General features: G+C 37.2%; 2 protein-coding genes across 2 annotated transcripts in view; one reads left to right on the plus strand and one right to left on the minus strand.

Annotated features, from left to right (window-relative positions):
- TBL1XR1 (transducin beta like 1 X-linked receptor 1) overlaps positions 1-18,430 on the minus strand; it is a 152,949-nt gene that overhangs the window by 82,611 nt on the left and 51,908 nt on the right.
- LOC102417744 (60S ribosomal protein L39) lies at positions 3,944-4,374 on the plus strand. Its single transcript, XM_006096210.3, has one exon. It carries the CDS (start codon positions 4,013-4,015, stop codon positions 4,166-4,168), a length of 156 nt encoding a protein of 51 aa, XP_006096272.1. The 5' UTR covers positions 3,944-4,012; the 3' UTR covers positions 4,169-4,374.

Here is an 18,430-nt window from a genome sequence, read left to right on the forward strand (position 1 = left end):
TATACTCTCTTTAGATTTGTATCTACATTCTCTTATTGCAAAGGTAAGATGGAGTCAGTATAGTAAGGATGGTGGGCAACCCAGAGGCTAGTATAAATCCACCAACCAATAAATACTACTTGCTACCCTCCCCCCCACTCCCCCAGCTTCCAAATACATTTGACCTAGAGTGCTTCATACAACTAACTAGTTCTTGAAGTGCTATGTAGATTTAGTTGTTTTTTTAAAAAACAAAAAAACTTAATACATTCAGAAATCAGGGACTTCACTGGATGGGAGTAAGGTTAAATTTATTTAATTTGCATAATAAGTATTTATAAGAGAGCCTGGAATTTTAGAAAGCGTAATCCTCCTGCCTTTGGAGGTTTATTAAAGTACTGGAAGGCACAAAAGCACCACAGCCATTGCTGGAGCAAATTTTGTGCTACTTGTGGCTTAATATTCACTACCCAAGTCAGTAGCCAGAAAGTCATCTTTCTTGGCTCTTCCTTCTCTCTCCTTTGTTGGCCATATCAACCACTAAATTTTGTCAATTCTTCTTTATAAATATCAATGTACACTGCCCCTTGAATCCCATCGACATTCCTCAATCCACTTCCCCTGTAATTTTGATGAAGTCTAAAGCCCCAATTACTTGTAATAGCCATGCATCCCAAAATTGATGATCTGAAAATTCAGCTTTTTTCTTTTCCTTTTTTAAATTTTGAAGTGAAAGAGGCAATAGTGGGTTTCTTTGTTGGATCACTGCTTAGTTATCGTTTACATAACAACTATTAGTTGCTTTCTTGCTTACATAATCCCAATTTTATTCAAAGCAACAGCATGTCCAGATACTCACTTTCCCAGCCTTTCTTACAGCTAGAGGGAGCCCTAGGAAACAGACACTGGGGAGGGGGGCCACCGCTCCTGGGAGGGGTCCTGAGAGTAGAGGGCAGGTGCAGCACTTCCTCCTGCACAGGCTCCACCACCAGATGCCATTTTCCACTGAGGCAAGAAGCCTGAAGGAAGTCCTCACACTAAGGAAAATAGAGTAAACAATAGCAACTTCCTGCCTCTACACTGGTTTGTGTAAAATAGTGGTCTCCTGTAACTTGAAGCCATTTGGACATCCTTCTGCCTGTAGGGGTTCAGAACAGGCCTCTCCAAGAGGTACAACTTTGCAATGTGGATTGTTTTGAGCTCAAGGCAATAAGACCCCGAGGCTCTTGAAAACATTTACCTCTCCCTTAAAGAATTTAAATTAGGGGCCTTACCCATATCTATATGACAGAGCAAACGAATAATTACTGAACATCTGCTCTTGTTATCTCTTGCAAAGACCTTCCTCCCCTCTCAAGCCCCACGGAACCTTACCTCATTCCTTAGTCAGAATGCCTTACATACCTCAGTCTAACTCTGTCTTTGAACCTCTCTCATTCATTTTATATGGGGTCTCTAACTTGTATGTGGGGTTCTCATGCATATATATGCACTATAATTTGGTTATTTTCTCTTGTTAATCTCTCTCACATAATTTTAATTATTAGACCATCTAAAAGAACCTTGAGGCCAAAACCGGTTTGGCTCAGTGGATGGAGCGTTGGCCTGCGGACTGAAGGGTCCCGGGTTCGATTCCGGTCAAGGGCATGTACCTGGGTTGCGGGCACATCCCCCGTGGGAGATGTGCAGGAGGCGGCTGGTCGATGTTTCTCTCCCATCGATGTTTCTAACTATCTATCTCTCTCCCTTCCTCTCTGTAAAAAATCAATAAAATATATTTAAAAAAAATAAACAATAAAAAAAATAAAAGAACCTTGAGGGTAGAGAAGTTTCTTCCTCACCTATATTCCTATATATTTCCCCAAAGCATTTCAAACTTAATCTGTATAAACTTAGTTCATCTCCCATTCCAAACTGGCTCCACTTCCTATATTCTCTACCTCTGTGTATGGCTCCATCCTCCCACAAACTCAGCTAAAAACAATGGCTCTTTCTCCTCTTTCATCATCTATAGCTAATCAATCGCCAAACACCATTCCATTCCATCTCTAGTATGTTTTTAGTCCTCCAAGCCCCCAGACCTTTATGACTTTGGATATGCTTATATCCTCTAGCTAAAATTTAAATCATCTAAATCCTACTTAAGCTCTACCACCATTACAGATATTCATTTTATATGCCTGTCTCCCTTCAATAAAAAGTATGCATCTTGAAAGATTCCTTATTCATCTTTGTAATACTAGATGCCTAAAGCAAAGCATGGAAAACATAGTAAAATGAATCCCTCTCAAAAAAAGACTAGCTGTTACAATAAAGACCTTATCCATACAGGTATTATAAAAACCGATGACGAAATTGTTGGTTTCCTTTTCATTCCCTCATAAAATCAATTTTTGGGCAAATGCAAACTATATCTGATGCAAACCATACCTGAAATTCAGAAAACTAGAAGTATTATTTGGTTGAAAAGATAAAGAAAAAGAACTATGACCAATTATTTAACAGCTTATCGCTGAAATATTATATGACCCAAACATACTATCATAACTATTGCATCTAGGTAGAACACTTTAAAAGCATTTTAATGCACTGCTACTCTGCTACAAATGCAATTGCTGTTAAAGGTATTTCCTTTGTTTGCTCTTTTAGGGTGTGATTTGATTTTGATCCCTTTGATTCCCTTAGGCCAGTGTAGAGGAACTGGGAAGGAAGGCCAAGAGCTGTGTAAAAAACAAGTAGAACAGCCTGTAGCTGAGAAAGGAGCAAGAGATTTTTGCTATTTTCCTTCATTGTCCTACAGACAAAAAACTAAACAGACTACTCCTAAAAATCAGACAGCTTACAATAGGCAGGGACTCCTTTCATCATCAAATCTGATCCCAAGATCCCGGAAAGAAAGAGACACATGTGCTCTACCGGCATTCTAATACTACAGGTTCACTGGTGGCTACTATGAAATTATATCCCTATATCATATCTCCTATAACTTTTCTTTCTTTCTTTCCCCTCTCCTAATAATGTGAACATTTCATGGATATGTCCTTATTCTGCCCTAACCACACCAAATTCCCTCTTTTCCACATACATTTAATAATCCTATGCCAGTCCATTTCATGTGTAAACCTTACAAAATACAATTGCCAGAAACAAATGTCTGGTTCTTTACAATTTTTTCAATTATATTAGTGCAGCCCTTACTAATATTTACATTGCCTTCCATTCTCAGCTTCATCCATTTTTTACCAAAAACTACATAGAACTACTAAGAATACTGTCACTCCACCACTTAATGAGCATGAGACATTAGGCTGGTTATTGTAAACTTCTGTTTCCTCATCTGTAAAGTGAGAATTTTAACACTATCCACAGAGGGATGTTGTTATGACAACTAAGTAAGTTAATACCTATCAAACATGTAATAGTACCTGAGATATAAAAAAGCAGTTTATGATAGCCATTGTTATTTTACTGGACTGTGTGTGTGAGATGGAACACACTGAGCTGTCCTTTAATAGAACCACAGATTTACTGAATAAAGTGGTCATAACCAATCTAAATGTCTAGAATATTTTGTTTTCATGAATGTTTTTATTTTATTAAAAAAATGCAACTTTGATTTTAAGAAGACTGCTATTAGCATTCTGAAAATAAGGTATCATTTCTGGATTAAATATAGAATGTAAAATTAGAGGGGGGAAAAGGATTACTGGAGAGGGAAGCAAGAGTGGTTCAAGATTTTTGACCTTTAAGAAATAACACCAGACCCACGAAACAGGTTCCCCCCGGCACACTGAAGGACTCCAAGGAACCCACCTACAGAAGATGCACAAAGCGAACTGCATTTCCCAGGGCGGAGCCCGCGTTCCCACAGCTCCCTGGGAGCGCGCGAGGGGAGGGCCCGCCCGGAGGGGGTGGTGAATGCACCGCCTCAGTCCCCATAGCCCCACCCCGTCAGTGCCACTAAATACGTCCTTCCGCTTCCTTCTCTCTCTTTCTCCGCCATCGAGGTGCGCGCGTTCGCTTCTCCTTCACCATGTCTTCCCACAAGACTTTCAGGATCAAGAGGTTCCTGGCCAAGAAACAAAAGCAGAATCGGCCCATTCCCCAATGGATTCGGATGAAAACTGGTAATAAAATCAGGTACAACTCGAAGAGGAGACATTGGAGAAGAACCAAACTGGGCCTATGAGAAATCACACATGAGAGATGACTCACATATTTATGCTGTATCCAGGTTGCCTACACCCTTAAATGATTGAAAAGATGCTACTGTCTGGACAGTTGGGGCATTTTAATTGGAAGATTAATGAACTTGTGCTTTTGCTCTGATTTTTTCCTCCTGGAATAGAAGGTTGATTCAGTAATAAATGTGAGATCTTTTAAAAAAAAAAAAAAGAAATAACACCAATTTTTAATCAACATCACAACCAATCTATATTGGGTATTAGATTAATCAAATGTCCATGTTTTAAAGAAATATCAGTCAAATATTACTATTATTATTATTATTCCCTCGCTTCCAAATAGTAGCTGAGAAGCAATGAAACTAATGCCTGAAACTGCAACACTGAATTCCCAGGTAAGATTTACTTTTAAGTGATAGCAAATAATGGATAAATTTAATAAGGCTTCATTAAGCCTTCTCCATAATTATGTAGTATTTTAAAATAGTACCTTTATTTTGGTTTTGAATGTCATGTAGATTACTGAATATCTGTGTAGTCTGAAATTACTTTCCTTTTAGATAGAACATCAAAAAAATTTAAAACGTTGTTAAATAACTTGCAGTTTCCCATTCCTAGAACTTCCTTTCAGGGAGTGTAAGCTCTCAGTTCTCCCTGATGTTTGCTACCCTGGACAATTTAATGAGCTCTATAAATTCTATTAATATTAACTTTCTCTGTTGTTATAATAAGTTAACAGTTTGATTCAGTCTAACTTCGAATGCCACTACTACAGTGACTAATTTTCTAATTTAAAAGCAAGTCAGCAAATTCCACTTGAAGCTTTAATAAATTCCACTTTATTTCCATGTCACTGATTGGAAAATATATAAAGTAAAACTGAAAATTTCATTCAAAGGGCAGAGAAGCAGTATTGAAGAGCAGAATGGGTTCAGTATAAGATGAATGTCAACCAAGAACCACTGAACTCTGACCCCATCAATTTGCCAATTTTCATAGAAATCTAGGGTCAATGGTTATACATCTTAACAGTATATAAATTTAACTTTTTTATTTTTTTATTTTATCACTGTTCTTAGCCAGAAATTCAGAACATAGTTGTAGAGTGTTCAAGCCATGATTGCTGTTAAGCCACATTCTAAGATACTGGTTCCATTCCAGGCTACATAGGTCTATTCTTTCAAAATCACTGATCTCTTCAAATTCTAAAGTGTTCTTGAATATTTATTCACTCACTCATTCACAGCATATTTAAGATACATGGACTTTCACACTGTAAAAGGAGGGAAAATGGTCTAGTTATAACCACACTACACATGCAAAAACTTATGGAATTGCTTCAAGCTCCTAGTCCCAAAGGAACTGTCATAATGGAAAATGACTTGGCAGAAGCTGGTTCTCCTTGAAGTCCAACTCAGACATGTATTCCTAGACAGAGTTTAAAACTACAAGGACAGAGAGAATAGCAGACTTTCATTCAAAGTATATCTAGAATGACCCTACTAGATAATTTGATCCACTAGTTATGAAATCCCTCCCCTCCCCTCCCTCCTCCTCCTCCTCCTCCTCCCCCTCCTCCCCCCTCCTCCCCCTCCCCCCTCCCCCTCCCCCTCCCTCTTCTTCTTCTTCTTCTTCTTCTTCTTCTTCTTCTTCTTCTTCTTCTTCTTCTTCTCTCTCTCTCTCTCTCTCTCTCTCTCTCTCTCTCTCTCTCTCTCTCGTTTCTGCCCACAGTTCCTGGCACAGACTACTAAAACCCTTGTAGTTTCCTAACAGTAAGAGCACTGGGAACACCTTTGTTCTAATATTTGGTCTTTGACCCTGATTTCTGACACAGCTCCTAAATTCCTTGGAATGTGCAGGTCATTTTTTCTAGTGAGGGGACTCTTGGTGGGCTCCTAGGTAACTACTTTAGGGTGGGGCTGGTCATCAGAGACCAAGCCATGATTAGAAGCTTGGAATTTTCCACTCCACCTCCCTCCAATCTCCTGGGAAGGGGAGAGGGACTGGTCAGTGTGCTAAGAACTGACATGCCCTGTGATGAAGCCTCCTTTAAAATGTCAAAAGTATGAGGGGGTTCAGAGAGCTTCAGCATCACTGAATATATGGGGGTACTGGGACGGTGATGCCCCCAGTCAGGGCATGGAAGCATTGCACCCACCCTCACCCCACACCTTGCCCTACACATCTCTTCCATCTGGATGGTTAACTGCATCTTTTGTCATGTCTTTTACAGTAAGTGGGTAAGTGGTTCCCTGAGTTCTGTGAGCCATTCCAGCCAATTATCAAACCTAAAGAGGGGATGATCACGAGAACCCGGATTTTATGTATAGCCAGTCACTCAGAAGCAACAACCTGGGACTTGCAGTTGGCATTTGAAGTGAACCCTTGACTTGGGAGATCTGATGCTAACTCCAAGTAGATAGTATTAATACTGAACTGACTTCTTGGATACCCAGATGGTGTTGCAGAGAATAAAAAACTACCACACATTTGATGATAAGAAGTATTTTATGTAAAGAAAAACAAAGGTATGCGCTTTTTTTTTTTTACAATTCTTAATATTTCTCTTGCCCAATAAACCTCTTATTGTGTTCCCATGTTTTCTTTATGTCAGTCTACAACAGTGATGGCGAACCTTTTGAGCTCGGCGTGTCAGCATTTTGAAAAACCCTAACTTAACTCTGGTGCCGTGTCACATATAGAAATTTTTTGATATTTGCAACCATAGTAAAACAAAGACGTATATTTTTGATATTTATTTTATATATTTAAATGCCATTTAACAAAGAAAAATCAACCAAAAATTGAGTTCGCATGTCACCTCTGACACGCGTGTCATAGGTTCGCCATCACTGGTCTACAACAATTTTCTCCCCCAAGTGATTATTCAAAGAACATGTATTTCCCTAAGATATTATCAAGGGCAATTTATTTAAGAGTTGAAGGAAGTCAATAAATTGTGTCTAAAGCTAATAGATCAAGAAAGACACAAATAAACATATAATGGTTACCCACCAAAAGAACCATTGTTGCAGCCCTAACCTGAGGGTGGGGCTAGTAAAGAAGACACTTTTTTTTTCTTTCATTTTATTAAATGCATTTATTACTTCCATGGTAAAAAAAAAAGTGCTGAAATTTCTGATTTCCTAGGTCAGCCAGGACATGTAAACACACTTCTGTAATGAATAAAACAAATATTAACTACACATGCCTTTTACACACCCCCATCACTGGGTATCTTTGATAATCTAAAAAGATTTCACGTGAGTTTAGATAGGCATATTGTAAGTATGGAATTTTGCCACATAAGATTTAAAACTTAATCACTGGTATACATTTTTTAGCTCCTGCTAAAAGATGTTAAATGTCCTTTCTAATTAAGGCTAAAATGTTTATTCAAAGGCATGACTAGAGTCCTAGACAAAATTAAAATGTGACCTGTCATACCCTTTCATTGATCAAAGGAAAGCCCATAAACCAATGGGGAAGGAGAAAGGGAGTAAGGAGAAAGACTTTAGGAAGACTTTGAAAGAATCTGTTTGTGAATTCATTTATTAGGCTTAATGGTGTGTTCTTCATTCATTTGATTACTGTGTATTAAGTATCTACTAATCATGGCAGGCATCATTTTAGATGCTAAGGGGCAGAGTATTAAAGAACAAATCCTTGAAGTTTAATTCTAGTAGGGGAGGACAAACAAAATGAGTACAGTAAGATATTTGGCGACTGTCTTATCTCAATTGCCTAATTTTAATAAAACCAAGAAATACTTACATCTTAGTACCATAATGTTTCTAACTCTCTATCTCTCTCCCTTTCTCTCTGTAAAAAAATCTATAAAATATATTTAAAAAAAAAAAAAAAAAAAAAAACAAGAATACTCCTCCCTACCCAGTGAAGTTTGTTCCTAGAACCTGTTTCAACAACTTGTGATCAAATATGGTCCCATCTCTCTTATTTCTCCAATGAATGGCTGGATTCATACTAATCAGGACTTCCACTGATTTTATTTATAGATAGGTAAATAGATATGAATGATTCACGGAAGAAAGGTTTTAAACCCTCAGGCAGAGAAGATCTACAAAGAATAGTTACTCATGCACAGTCTTCTTTACTGCCACATGATAATGCTGCTGAAATCTGTTCTGGATAAATAATGGTCATTCACTGCATGGTGATGTGCTGGTCTAGATCCTGACTACCAATTCTGTAGATTGTTCAGTTAATACTTCCCCAAGCAGTTACTGTTCCTCCAAGATCAAAGGCCACATTTGCATGGCTGGGTCTGCAGAAGCTCCAGAACCAACTGACATTCGGAAACGTTCATTCTAAAGAATTCTAAGGCCTATATATCAAATCACTGGCCTATATTTCAACCTCACCCATTTTCTTTTCTTTCTCTTTTAATTTTTTAATTACAGTTCATATTCAGTATTACATTTGTTTCAGGAGTACAGCATAGTGGCCACTTACTCTTAACTTACAAAGTGATTGCCCTGGTAAGTCTAGTACCCACCTGGCATCATTATACATAGTTATTAAAATATTACTGACTATATACCCTATACTTTAGATCATGATTATTTTGTAACTGCCAATCTGTACTTCTTAAACCTTTCACCTTTTTCACCCAAACCACCCTCCCATCAGGCAACCGTCAGTCTGTTCTCTGTATCCACAACCTCACCCAAGTTCTCTTCAAGGTGCGTGCGGACACTGCCCCTTCCTACCACTAAGTTTTGATATTTTCTCTAAGTTTTAATATTTCTTACATCAAATTTCTGGGAGGAGAGGTATCCCTCTATAATAAAAAGTCCCTAGGCTGGCTCCCTCAGCAAACTACCCAAAATGCTTATAAAGACCCTACTGGTAGTGCTCAGAATTTATATCCTTAATTTTTCATTAGTTTCCAACATGCATCACTCCTTAACCTGTAATACAATAGGTTTATTTCCAATGGTGCCTTCTTTAATTTAACATGCTTGTTCTAATGGCTTTCCCTTTCCTTCTCCTCCAGAGCCTATCCATTTTTCAAGATCCAGCTCAATTCCTTTGTTTCTTATCTCTGAAGAATGCTAATAATATACCAGTCATTTTATAGTGCTTAGAAAATATAGTCCAGGCAGGTTAAATAACTTATCCAAAATCATACAACTAGCCAATGGGCAACGGCTGGACTATAATCCTGACGACCTTCAAACTCAAACTCCAAGATGTATCTGTTCTTCCAACCTAACATTATTTCCCACACTAACCTGACCACATCGCCTTCACACTTAAAATTTCCAATGGAGTCTGCACGCCTAGATATTTTCTCCAAAGTCAACCCATCCTTTGCATATCAGAACAAGTACAATCTTATCCATTCAAATTTTTTTGACAGTTCCAACGAATACTGATTTTCCTCTTTTCCGGATTTATTTTATTTTAATAAATATCACAGTATAGCATCTTTGTACTTTGCATGTATTATCTCAATTAATCCCCTAAAACAACTTGAAAAGGCAGAAATATATTAGCCATATTCAATGAATGGTCCTAGATATTTAGTAATTTGCTTACTTTTATACAATTATTCCCAGTAGTTGTGCCACAAAGAGCTACATTTTAAAACTGTATAACCAAACTCTATGCTATTTAAATACAGCACACTGTAATTTATGTTCTCCTTAACACGCACGCGCACTTACACACAGAAAACTAGGAAGTAAGAAGGGCTAAGCAATTCTTTTCTTCCTTAACATAATTTGAATCTGTCCTGAGGAAGCAAATGCAAACTGGGAAACTTTCTTTAAAACTGACAATGTGAATGTAATAAAACACAAAGGAAGGCTGACTGTGCCAGAATATTCAGTGCATGAATTAAGTCCCAAATTAGGGCAAAACAATTGCTAGCAATGTCATTAGGAGAACTGGCAAAAATTTGAATATGGGATATATTAAATAATAGTGTTGTATCAATGTTAAATATCCCTAAAATTGATCACTGCACTGAGGTTATGTAAGAGTGTGACCTTGTTCTTAACAGATACAAACATTTAGAGGTAAAGGATCATAATGTGTACATTTATTATCCTCAAATGGCTTAGCTAAAGTAAAGATGAAATAAAAATAAGAGATTTATATGAATGTAAAAGCAAATGTGCAAAAATGTCAAAAATTGGTAAATCTATGTAAAAGGTATGAGAGTATTCAAATTTACAAACTGAAAAAAAGTATTGTTAAGAATAATGGATAGACATATAGATCAGAGATTGCTAAATATTTTCTGTAAAGGGCCACAGTAAATCAGTAAATATTTTAGGCTTTGAGGGGCATACAATCCCTGTCACAACTACTCAATGTTCATTATTGCCACTGTAGCACAAAAACAGATGACAGACAATAATATAAACAAATGGGCGAGGTATGCTACAATAAAACTTTATTTGTAAAAAGCAGACCTTCATTTGCTGACCCATGATCCAGATGGAAAAGACTGGTCATGTGTTGATAACTGTTGGTTGCTAAGCAATGGGAATATAAGGTATTTATATTATTCTTTTACATACTATGAACTTTCTCATAGTAAAGTTTAAACATAAAACCTTTCGCTGGGAAATCTTCCTGTATGTTACTCTTCCTTCCCTTCCAGACTAACACCTCCAGAAAAAAAGCCCCAATTTGACTTTACACATCTTTCTTCTTTCAATTATTAACCTCTCTTCCAAATAATGTGCAAATTTTTGAACCAGATTAAAGTCATTTAGATTGCATGCTACATGCATTAACTATCTCTTGAAATTCTAAAGTCCCTGAGGAAAAGGGTCTTATCTGGTTATTTACATAAATTTGGTGGCCTAACAGGATGATGTAGCAACTTTCACCATCAGCTCTGAACTGAAGTCTGTTTTGGGCACATGGGAAATGAAACTTTCACAACTCCACTGAGCCTTTTTATTGTGAGGTGTAAGGAAGGCAAGCCTGCTGTTTTTAGCAAAGTTACCTTTACATCTGACACACCTTTAAAGTTTTATCTTAACTAAAGAAGTAAAATCCATGGAAGTTGCAACTAATTTAAGAGCCAAAGATTACTGAAAACCTAGAATGAGATAGGGCTTGAAGGCATTACAATACAAAAATAACCCTCAACCACAATCCCACAGATGAAGAAATAAGGTAACCCCAGAATTCCAATTAATCCATATGAAGTCAAAACCGTGAAGTGCATTAAAAAACTATAGTAGTATTAATGTAAAAAGTTTTATTGTATTAGAAGATAGACTTATAACTACAGTATATCTGTACATGTTGACAGATTCACCAAAATTCTGCTTCTGAGCACTACTATCAAATTCAGTTATGCCATACTATTGTGTCTACTAAGTCAAATACATTCTATTAGGTACTGTAAGGTATAGAAGAATTTAAATATTTCTTCCTACTCTAAAGTAGGATCTATAAAGACATGCAACTGCTATACAAGACAAATGTGAACACTATAAGCCTATGTCAATGCATCCAGCTAGGAATGCAGATAAGACTATCCCTCCAGGATGAGGTAGCACAAGAGGGGAGATGACAGAACCTGAATAGCTTGTCCTCTGAAAAGCACAAAGTACTGACCCAAAGCCCTTACTTATTATCATGAGATCTGCCTCTAACATAGATGTCCAATTTGGCTCTATACATTCTAATTTGAACTCTTGTGTACTTAAAGACAAGATCTCTGACCTGAAATGTTAGAACCTAAAATACAGCACTTTCACCGACAGTGAAGCCACATTATTGGAAATTCAATTGTGCTGGGCTAGCTTTCCTATAGCTATTACAGTCAAGTTTGAGAAAAAGCAGAGCTCTTGGATCAATGGCTTCAGGCTGACAGAGCTAAATTAGGCAGTTGCAAAGAACAACAGGTTCTTTAAATAGTGGTAATAGCTGCAAATCAAAGCACAGATCATACATATGTGCAGAAAGGACTGATGGGTCAGATTTCAGTCTTTTCACTTATTCACAAATACCAAATAATTAGCATCAACAATGTCTTCATCTTCCAACTCCAATAGCATTTATGTACAATACAGCTAATTCTAGTTGAATGAATCCCTCTCTAAATTTAATAGGGCTGTTAAACATTACAAGCCAAGTCAGCCATAGGAAAACATCCTGCTCTGCAGTATTTCCCCACATTCTATCCTGTACTGCACATATGTCTTATATTTATCGAGAAGAGAAATTAAATATTTTACTAACTTCTGGTAGTACCATGGATAGAGACCTGTGAACAGTAGCACATTTTACTGTTGGAAGGTGGTCCATTCAAAAACAGGCAAAGGGGCCCTGGCTGGTGTGGCTCAGTTGTTTGAACATCGACCATGCACCCAAAGGTTACTGATTCGATTCCCATTCAGGGCACATGCCTGGGTTTCAGGTTCTATCCTTGGTCAATCGATTTTTCTTACATTAATGTTTTTCTCTCTCTCTCCCTCTCCAGTCCTCTCTCTAAAATCAATAAAAACCTATTTTAAAAAATAAACAGCCAAAGAGAAAGAGAACTTTGATCATAAACTTTAATACAACTTTTTTTGTTTGTTAATCCTCACCTGAGGACACTTCCTCCACTGACTTCCACAGAGAGTAGAAGAAGGGAGGGAAAGGCAGGGAGGGAGGGATAGAGAGAGGTTGGGGGGGAGGGGGGGGTGGAGAAACAGATTTGAGACACATCTGTTTGGCTGCCTCCTGCACGCTCCCTGACCCAGGGCCAGGGACCGAACCTGCAAACCAGGCACATGCCTTTGACCAGGAATCGAACGAAGCTCTAACCAGTGAGCACACCAGCCAGAGCAATACTTTTTAATGTATAGTAACTTCAAGGGAATATTCATATTCAATAAAAAGTTTTTTACCTTCTTAGGCATAAAAAATACAGACATTTAAAAATCTTACATTTAAGCCTTAAAAAGTTACAATTATATAAAGACAACTTCATTTTTATCAATTTGCACCCATTGTCATTGAGGCATGCCCACAGTAACATCACAGAAATAAAGCTTTTGTTTGAAATCAATTGTTCCCAACCAAGATCAAGGCTACACTTAAAATTAAGATTTTGGGGATAATCTTTAAAAAAAGGAAAAGCCCCTAAAATTGAGCAAAGAAGATCAATGTTTATAACCTGGAACGGGCTAAGCTCTAAAGTTTTTCTCTATTTTAGAAATCATCCCAAAACCTCACTTCAAAGAAATAAAGGCATCAAATTATTTCATGTTCCCATTCTATTTGAGCAATATAATCTCAGACTCTTAGCACCGAAAGATCTTCAAATTATTCTAACGGCTAGGAATTTAAATTCACTTGCCTCAATCAGCTTATATAACAATCACGCTTCTTCCATGCCTTAAAACATATAGTTAAAATACATACACCGATCATCATAGAAGTATAAATACTAACTACTATTGTCCTTTAGGTAATATGTTCTCTTAGTGAACTATATACAAAGTAAAAGCATAATTCCTTGAATCAAGAAAGGCAACTTTCAGATTTTTCTGAAAGGATAAAAATGAAATTCCATTTACATTATTACAAATTATGTTTTCCTGCAAGTTATGCAAGTGTTCTTCAATCCACAAGCTACAAATCACAACCATGCACAAATGTGATGTTAGACTAATACTTTAATTTTTAGTTCTCATCAAGAACTAAACTCTCACTGCAGTGCCTCATTCCTACTGTTGATTATTTTCCAACAAGGTTAGAAAAGCCAAAAGAAAAGAACTAGCTCAAGCAATGGGACCAATTTTTAGGTTAATGCATAATAATGTCAGCTAATCAAAAAACTGGAGTACTTCTATCATTTAATCCTTCAAGACAATAACCTCCTATTTTTACTCAACTTCTGCTACTTGACAGGTCTGGAAAAGAATGAACCCTGAAAACTCTTCACAAACATGACAGCAAATTAGGAGAGGAAAATGGAAACCCTTCACCAACCTTTGTTTTATGCAGAAATCCATTCTGTAATTTTAATGACAAAATGACTCAACCTCTGCTTGAGCTCCTGCAATGATGCGTACTTTCCTGCAAAGGGGCCCATTTCGCTAAATTATTAGACAGCCCTAATTGTTTCAAAGTTCTCGCTTCCCTAGGATTCAAATGTAGCTTCTACTTAGGGCCTCCAGAGCTCCACAGAACAAGGTTACCTCTGCCCCAAATGAAAACTGCTAAGTACTGGAAGGACTTTCTCGCAGTCTCATTCCCAAGTGTTCTATTTCCTATTTTTAAAATTTGTGACGTAACAATTACAAACCTGCTCTAGTTTGTGTCCTAAAAATATACGACTCCTGAGATGGAACACAGTGTTTTATTCATAGCATTTATTTTTCAATACTTAGTAAATGTATTCTTATTTTAGAGAATGGGGTGGGAGTAGTCAGTGAAACTCAAAATCTCTTCAACCGCTAACAAGATCTAGAAAGTACAGATAAGAATTCAAAAAATCTCTCACTATAACAAATGGGTGCTGGGACAACTGGATATCCACATACAACAGAATGATGTTAGAACCCTAGTTCATTCCATACAAAAAAATTAATTCAAAATGGATCAAAGACCTAAGTGACTTTGGATTAAGCAATGGTTTCTTAGATATTATATCTAAAGCAATTGCACCAAGAAACTATATAATAAATTGCTATTATCAAAATGTAAAACCTTTCACTTCAAAAGACACCAAGACAGTAAAAAGGCAACCCACAGAATAGAAAAAAAATTTTACGAAACATCTAAGAAGAGGCTTGTATCTAGAATACATAAAGAAATATTACAACTCAATAGTAGAAAGGCAAATAACGCAAATTTTAAATGGGGAATGTATATGAATAGGTAATCCACAAAAGATATAGAAATGGTCAATAAGCATATGAAAATACATTCAACATCATTAGTCATCAGGGAAATGCTAATCAAAACCACAACATACCACTTTACTCCCATAAAAATAGCTATCAACAGAAAGACAAGAATGGTTGTACAGGATGTGAAGAAACTGGATCCCCTATAACCGTGGTCGGCAAACTGTGGCTCGCAAGCCACATGCGGCTCTTTGGCCCCTTGAGTGTGGCTCTTCCACAAAATACCACGTGCGGGCGCGCGTGCAATGCGATTGAAACTTCGTGGCCCATGCGCAGAAGTCGGTTTTCGGCCTGGGCGAGTCTATTTTGAAGTACTGTTGATATCTGGCTCTGTTGACTAATGAGTTTGCCGACCACTGCCCTATAATCTGCTTGTGGAATGTAAAATGCAGCCACCTTGGAAAAGTCTGGCAGCTCCTTAATAATTAGAATTGCGCTAGAAGCAATGAATTATAATAATTTCAAAAAATATTTAGTGTAAAAACTTACTAGTGTCATTAAAAGATTTCATAAAATGAAAAAACTACATCAGAACATGTTTCCTTTCTATACATATACTAGAGGCCTGGTGCATGAAAATTCATGCACTGGATGGGGAAGGTGGGTCCCTCAGCTTGGCCTGCCCCCATCACAGTCCAGGAGCCCTCAGGGGTGGGAGGCGACCCGGCGATCAGGGGAAGGCAATGCTCCATCACACCTCTGCTGCTGCCACTGCCATCAGCGCAAGCCTCAGCCGGCCCTGGTTACCTGAGCCTCGGGCGGACCTAGGTGGCTGGCCAGCCACCATCTGCGGCTTGCCTGCACCTCAAACCAGCCCTGGGCGGCTGAGGGGCTGAGGGCAGGCCCAGCCACACCATGCGCCTACCACCCCCCTCCCCCCAGCTGGGCTGAAAGGACTGTGGGACTCCAATGGGGCCGAGGGGACTGGGTGCCGCCATCTTTGTGATGGCATGAAGGTCAATTTGCATATTCCCTCTTTATTAGATTAGATCACCAGTCACTACAATAACCTATTTTTAAATTCTAGGTGGCAATAAAGCAGTCAGTATACTTGTACCAAGGAGATGTGCTAGCTATTTTCTTTATAGTATCACTATTTTTATAAATAAAATAGCTCACTAAATTCAACTTCTAGATTTTCAAATTTTCAGATAAGAAAATTACCATACAAGCTGACAAAGTTTTTACTGTCAAATTCTAAGTTGAAGAGCACTCATTTTTAATCAGTTATAAATGACTAATCATTAACAGCTTATAGAGAAAGACCATGTAAAAAAAAATAAGTTCTATCAAAGCTGATAAATACCGTAATAGAAGACTATGAATGCCTGTAACTATGAAAAAAATGTTAAAGCACAGACTGCTAGGTTCCATCCCTGACTTTATGATTCAACTGCTAGGTTTAGGGTAGGACCAAGGATTTGCATGTCTAACAAGTTACCTGGAGATGTTGATGCTGCCAGGGACTACACTTTGAGAACTACTATACTATTCAATCCTGAATCATGTAACAGTATTTTTTTAACCAAAAATTGGTAATATTAATGATCCAACAATAACTTGTCAAACATCATTTACCAAGCATGATTATGTAGTAAAATTAAGACACATCAGAAAAGCATTTTTATCTTCACGACTTAACCAATGGTGTTTGTGCTCCAATTGGTACATGCTCCTATGAACACTCCCATGAGGCACACCAAGATCAGCTGTACTGCATCCATGAAGTCTTCTTTGATTCCCCCAGCTGGAAATAACTGCTTACTCCTTTGAAGCTGAGTCCTCACTTGTGCCACCCATAAGACAATGATTGCCGGATTGTATTATTTGTTTAGCTACTTATATTTCAGACTTATTTCACTATTAAACTAATAAGTTTCAGTTGGCAACAGCTAGACATTTTCACATCCCTCAGAGTTCTTAGCTCAGGCCCTCCAAAAGTACTAAATAAAAATGCTTTTCAGTAAACAATAATTAGAGTCAATATCTTTTATTTCATCACTGAAAAAAAGAAAGGCACAGTAGGTCAAGCTTTTACAGAGAAATGAAGTCAAAACCAAATCTTTTAAAAAGGACTATGCATAATATTAAATTATACTATTTAACAATTTAGGTATAGGTTCAGAAATAACCTGAATTTGGAGATTCAAAACCTAGCTTCAACAATAACTTACAATATAACCCTTGACTTGGTCAATTAACCTACTCTGCCCAAAAAAAATGCATTCACAATCCCAAATCAGGCTATTTGTTTTAAAGATCAATGTCATAAACAGATTACAATCAGTGTTGGGACCTGCTGACCAAGGATTAATTATTTCCATAATGTTATTATTTATATTAGAAATATCTGTTATAACATAAACATGCTATCACCTGACCAATATAAAAAGGCTCAACTTGTATATAGTTCCCACCAATTCCCTTGAAAGAATAACCCTTTTGTGGTATTTCCAACATTACAGAACATAGCAGAGAATTCAACAACCTTTTTTAAAAGTTTGAAATTATCTGAAATTTCCATATCATGAACTATAATCTTCTGTGATATTTCTACAGAACTCCATTATATCCATCTTTCATCTTCCTGCCTACCCTTAATCGACTGTGAGGAAATAAAAGGGGGGAGGGGGAGACCTAATGTTATTTATACCCCAATACTCAAATGCCTAAAATGTATCAGGTGCTCAAGAAATACACAAAGCCATTGTTGCATTTCATGATCGTACACACTCTTCTTCCTATAGTTCATGAGACTACTAGTATCTACATTTGGCAATTTAGGGAAGAAATTAGATCCATAGCAGCTCAAGAACTCAAGTCTTAAATACAAGAAAAACATCCCATATTTGGAGTTCTATAAACTTATCGTGGAGTCCAAGGTCAGAAAAGAAAGTGAAGGGATTACTTTCTGAAATCATTTTAATTTAAGAAGTTTGGGTGTGTTTTAATTTTTGTTTGTTTGTTTGTTTAAACATATATAGCCAGTCCTCATTATTTTGAACAGTAGTGTGGAACACAAAAATGACCATGTGAGATGAAGCCAAGGAAAGTGACCTTAATCAGTGGGAATTGTTCCATCACCTTTACAATTGTTACATTAAAAACTCTGTTAGTTAAAAATTTATAAGGAAAAAATATATATAGTAAAATATATTTAACTCATTGTGAAAAGCTTTATTTCCTTGTAAATAACTTATTCATTAGTTTCAACAGCACTTATCTCCTCTCATGTACAACTTATCATACAGAGTATCTTTACATTATATATATATATATAAAATTGATTTTTTTTTACAGAGAGGAAGGGAGAGGGATAGAGTCATAAACATCGATGAGAGAGAAACATCGATCAGCTGCCTCCTGCACACCCCC

This window comes from Myotis lucifugus, unplaced genomic scaffold, assembly GCF_000147115.1.
Source record: "Myotis lucifugus unplaced genomic scaffold, Myoluc2.0 scaffold_170, whole genome shotgun sequence".
Taxonomy (NCBI): domain Eukaryota; kingdom Metazoa; phylum Chordata; class Mammalia; order Chiroptera; family Vespertilionidae; genus Myotis; species Myotis lucifugus.

Coding starts and splice junctions, on each gene's coding strand:
- LOC102417744 (XM_006096210.3), top strand. CDS start 4,013: ATGTCTTCCCACAAGACTTTCAGGATCAAGAGGTTCCTGGCCAAGAAA.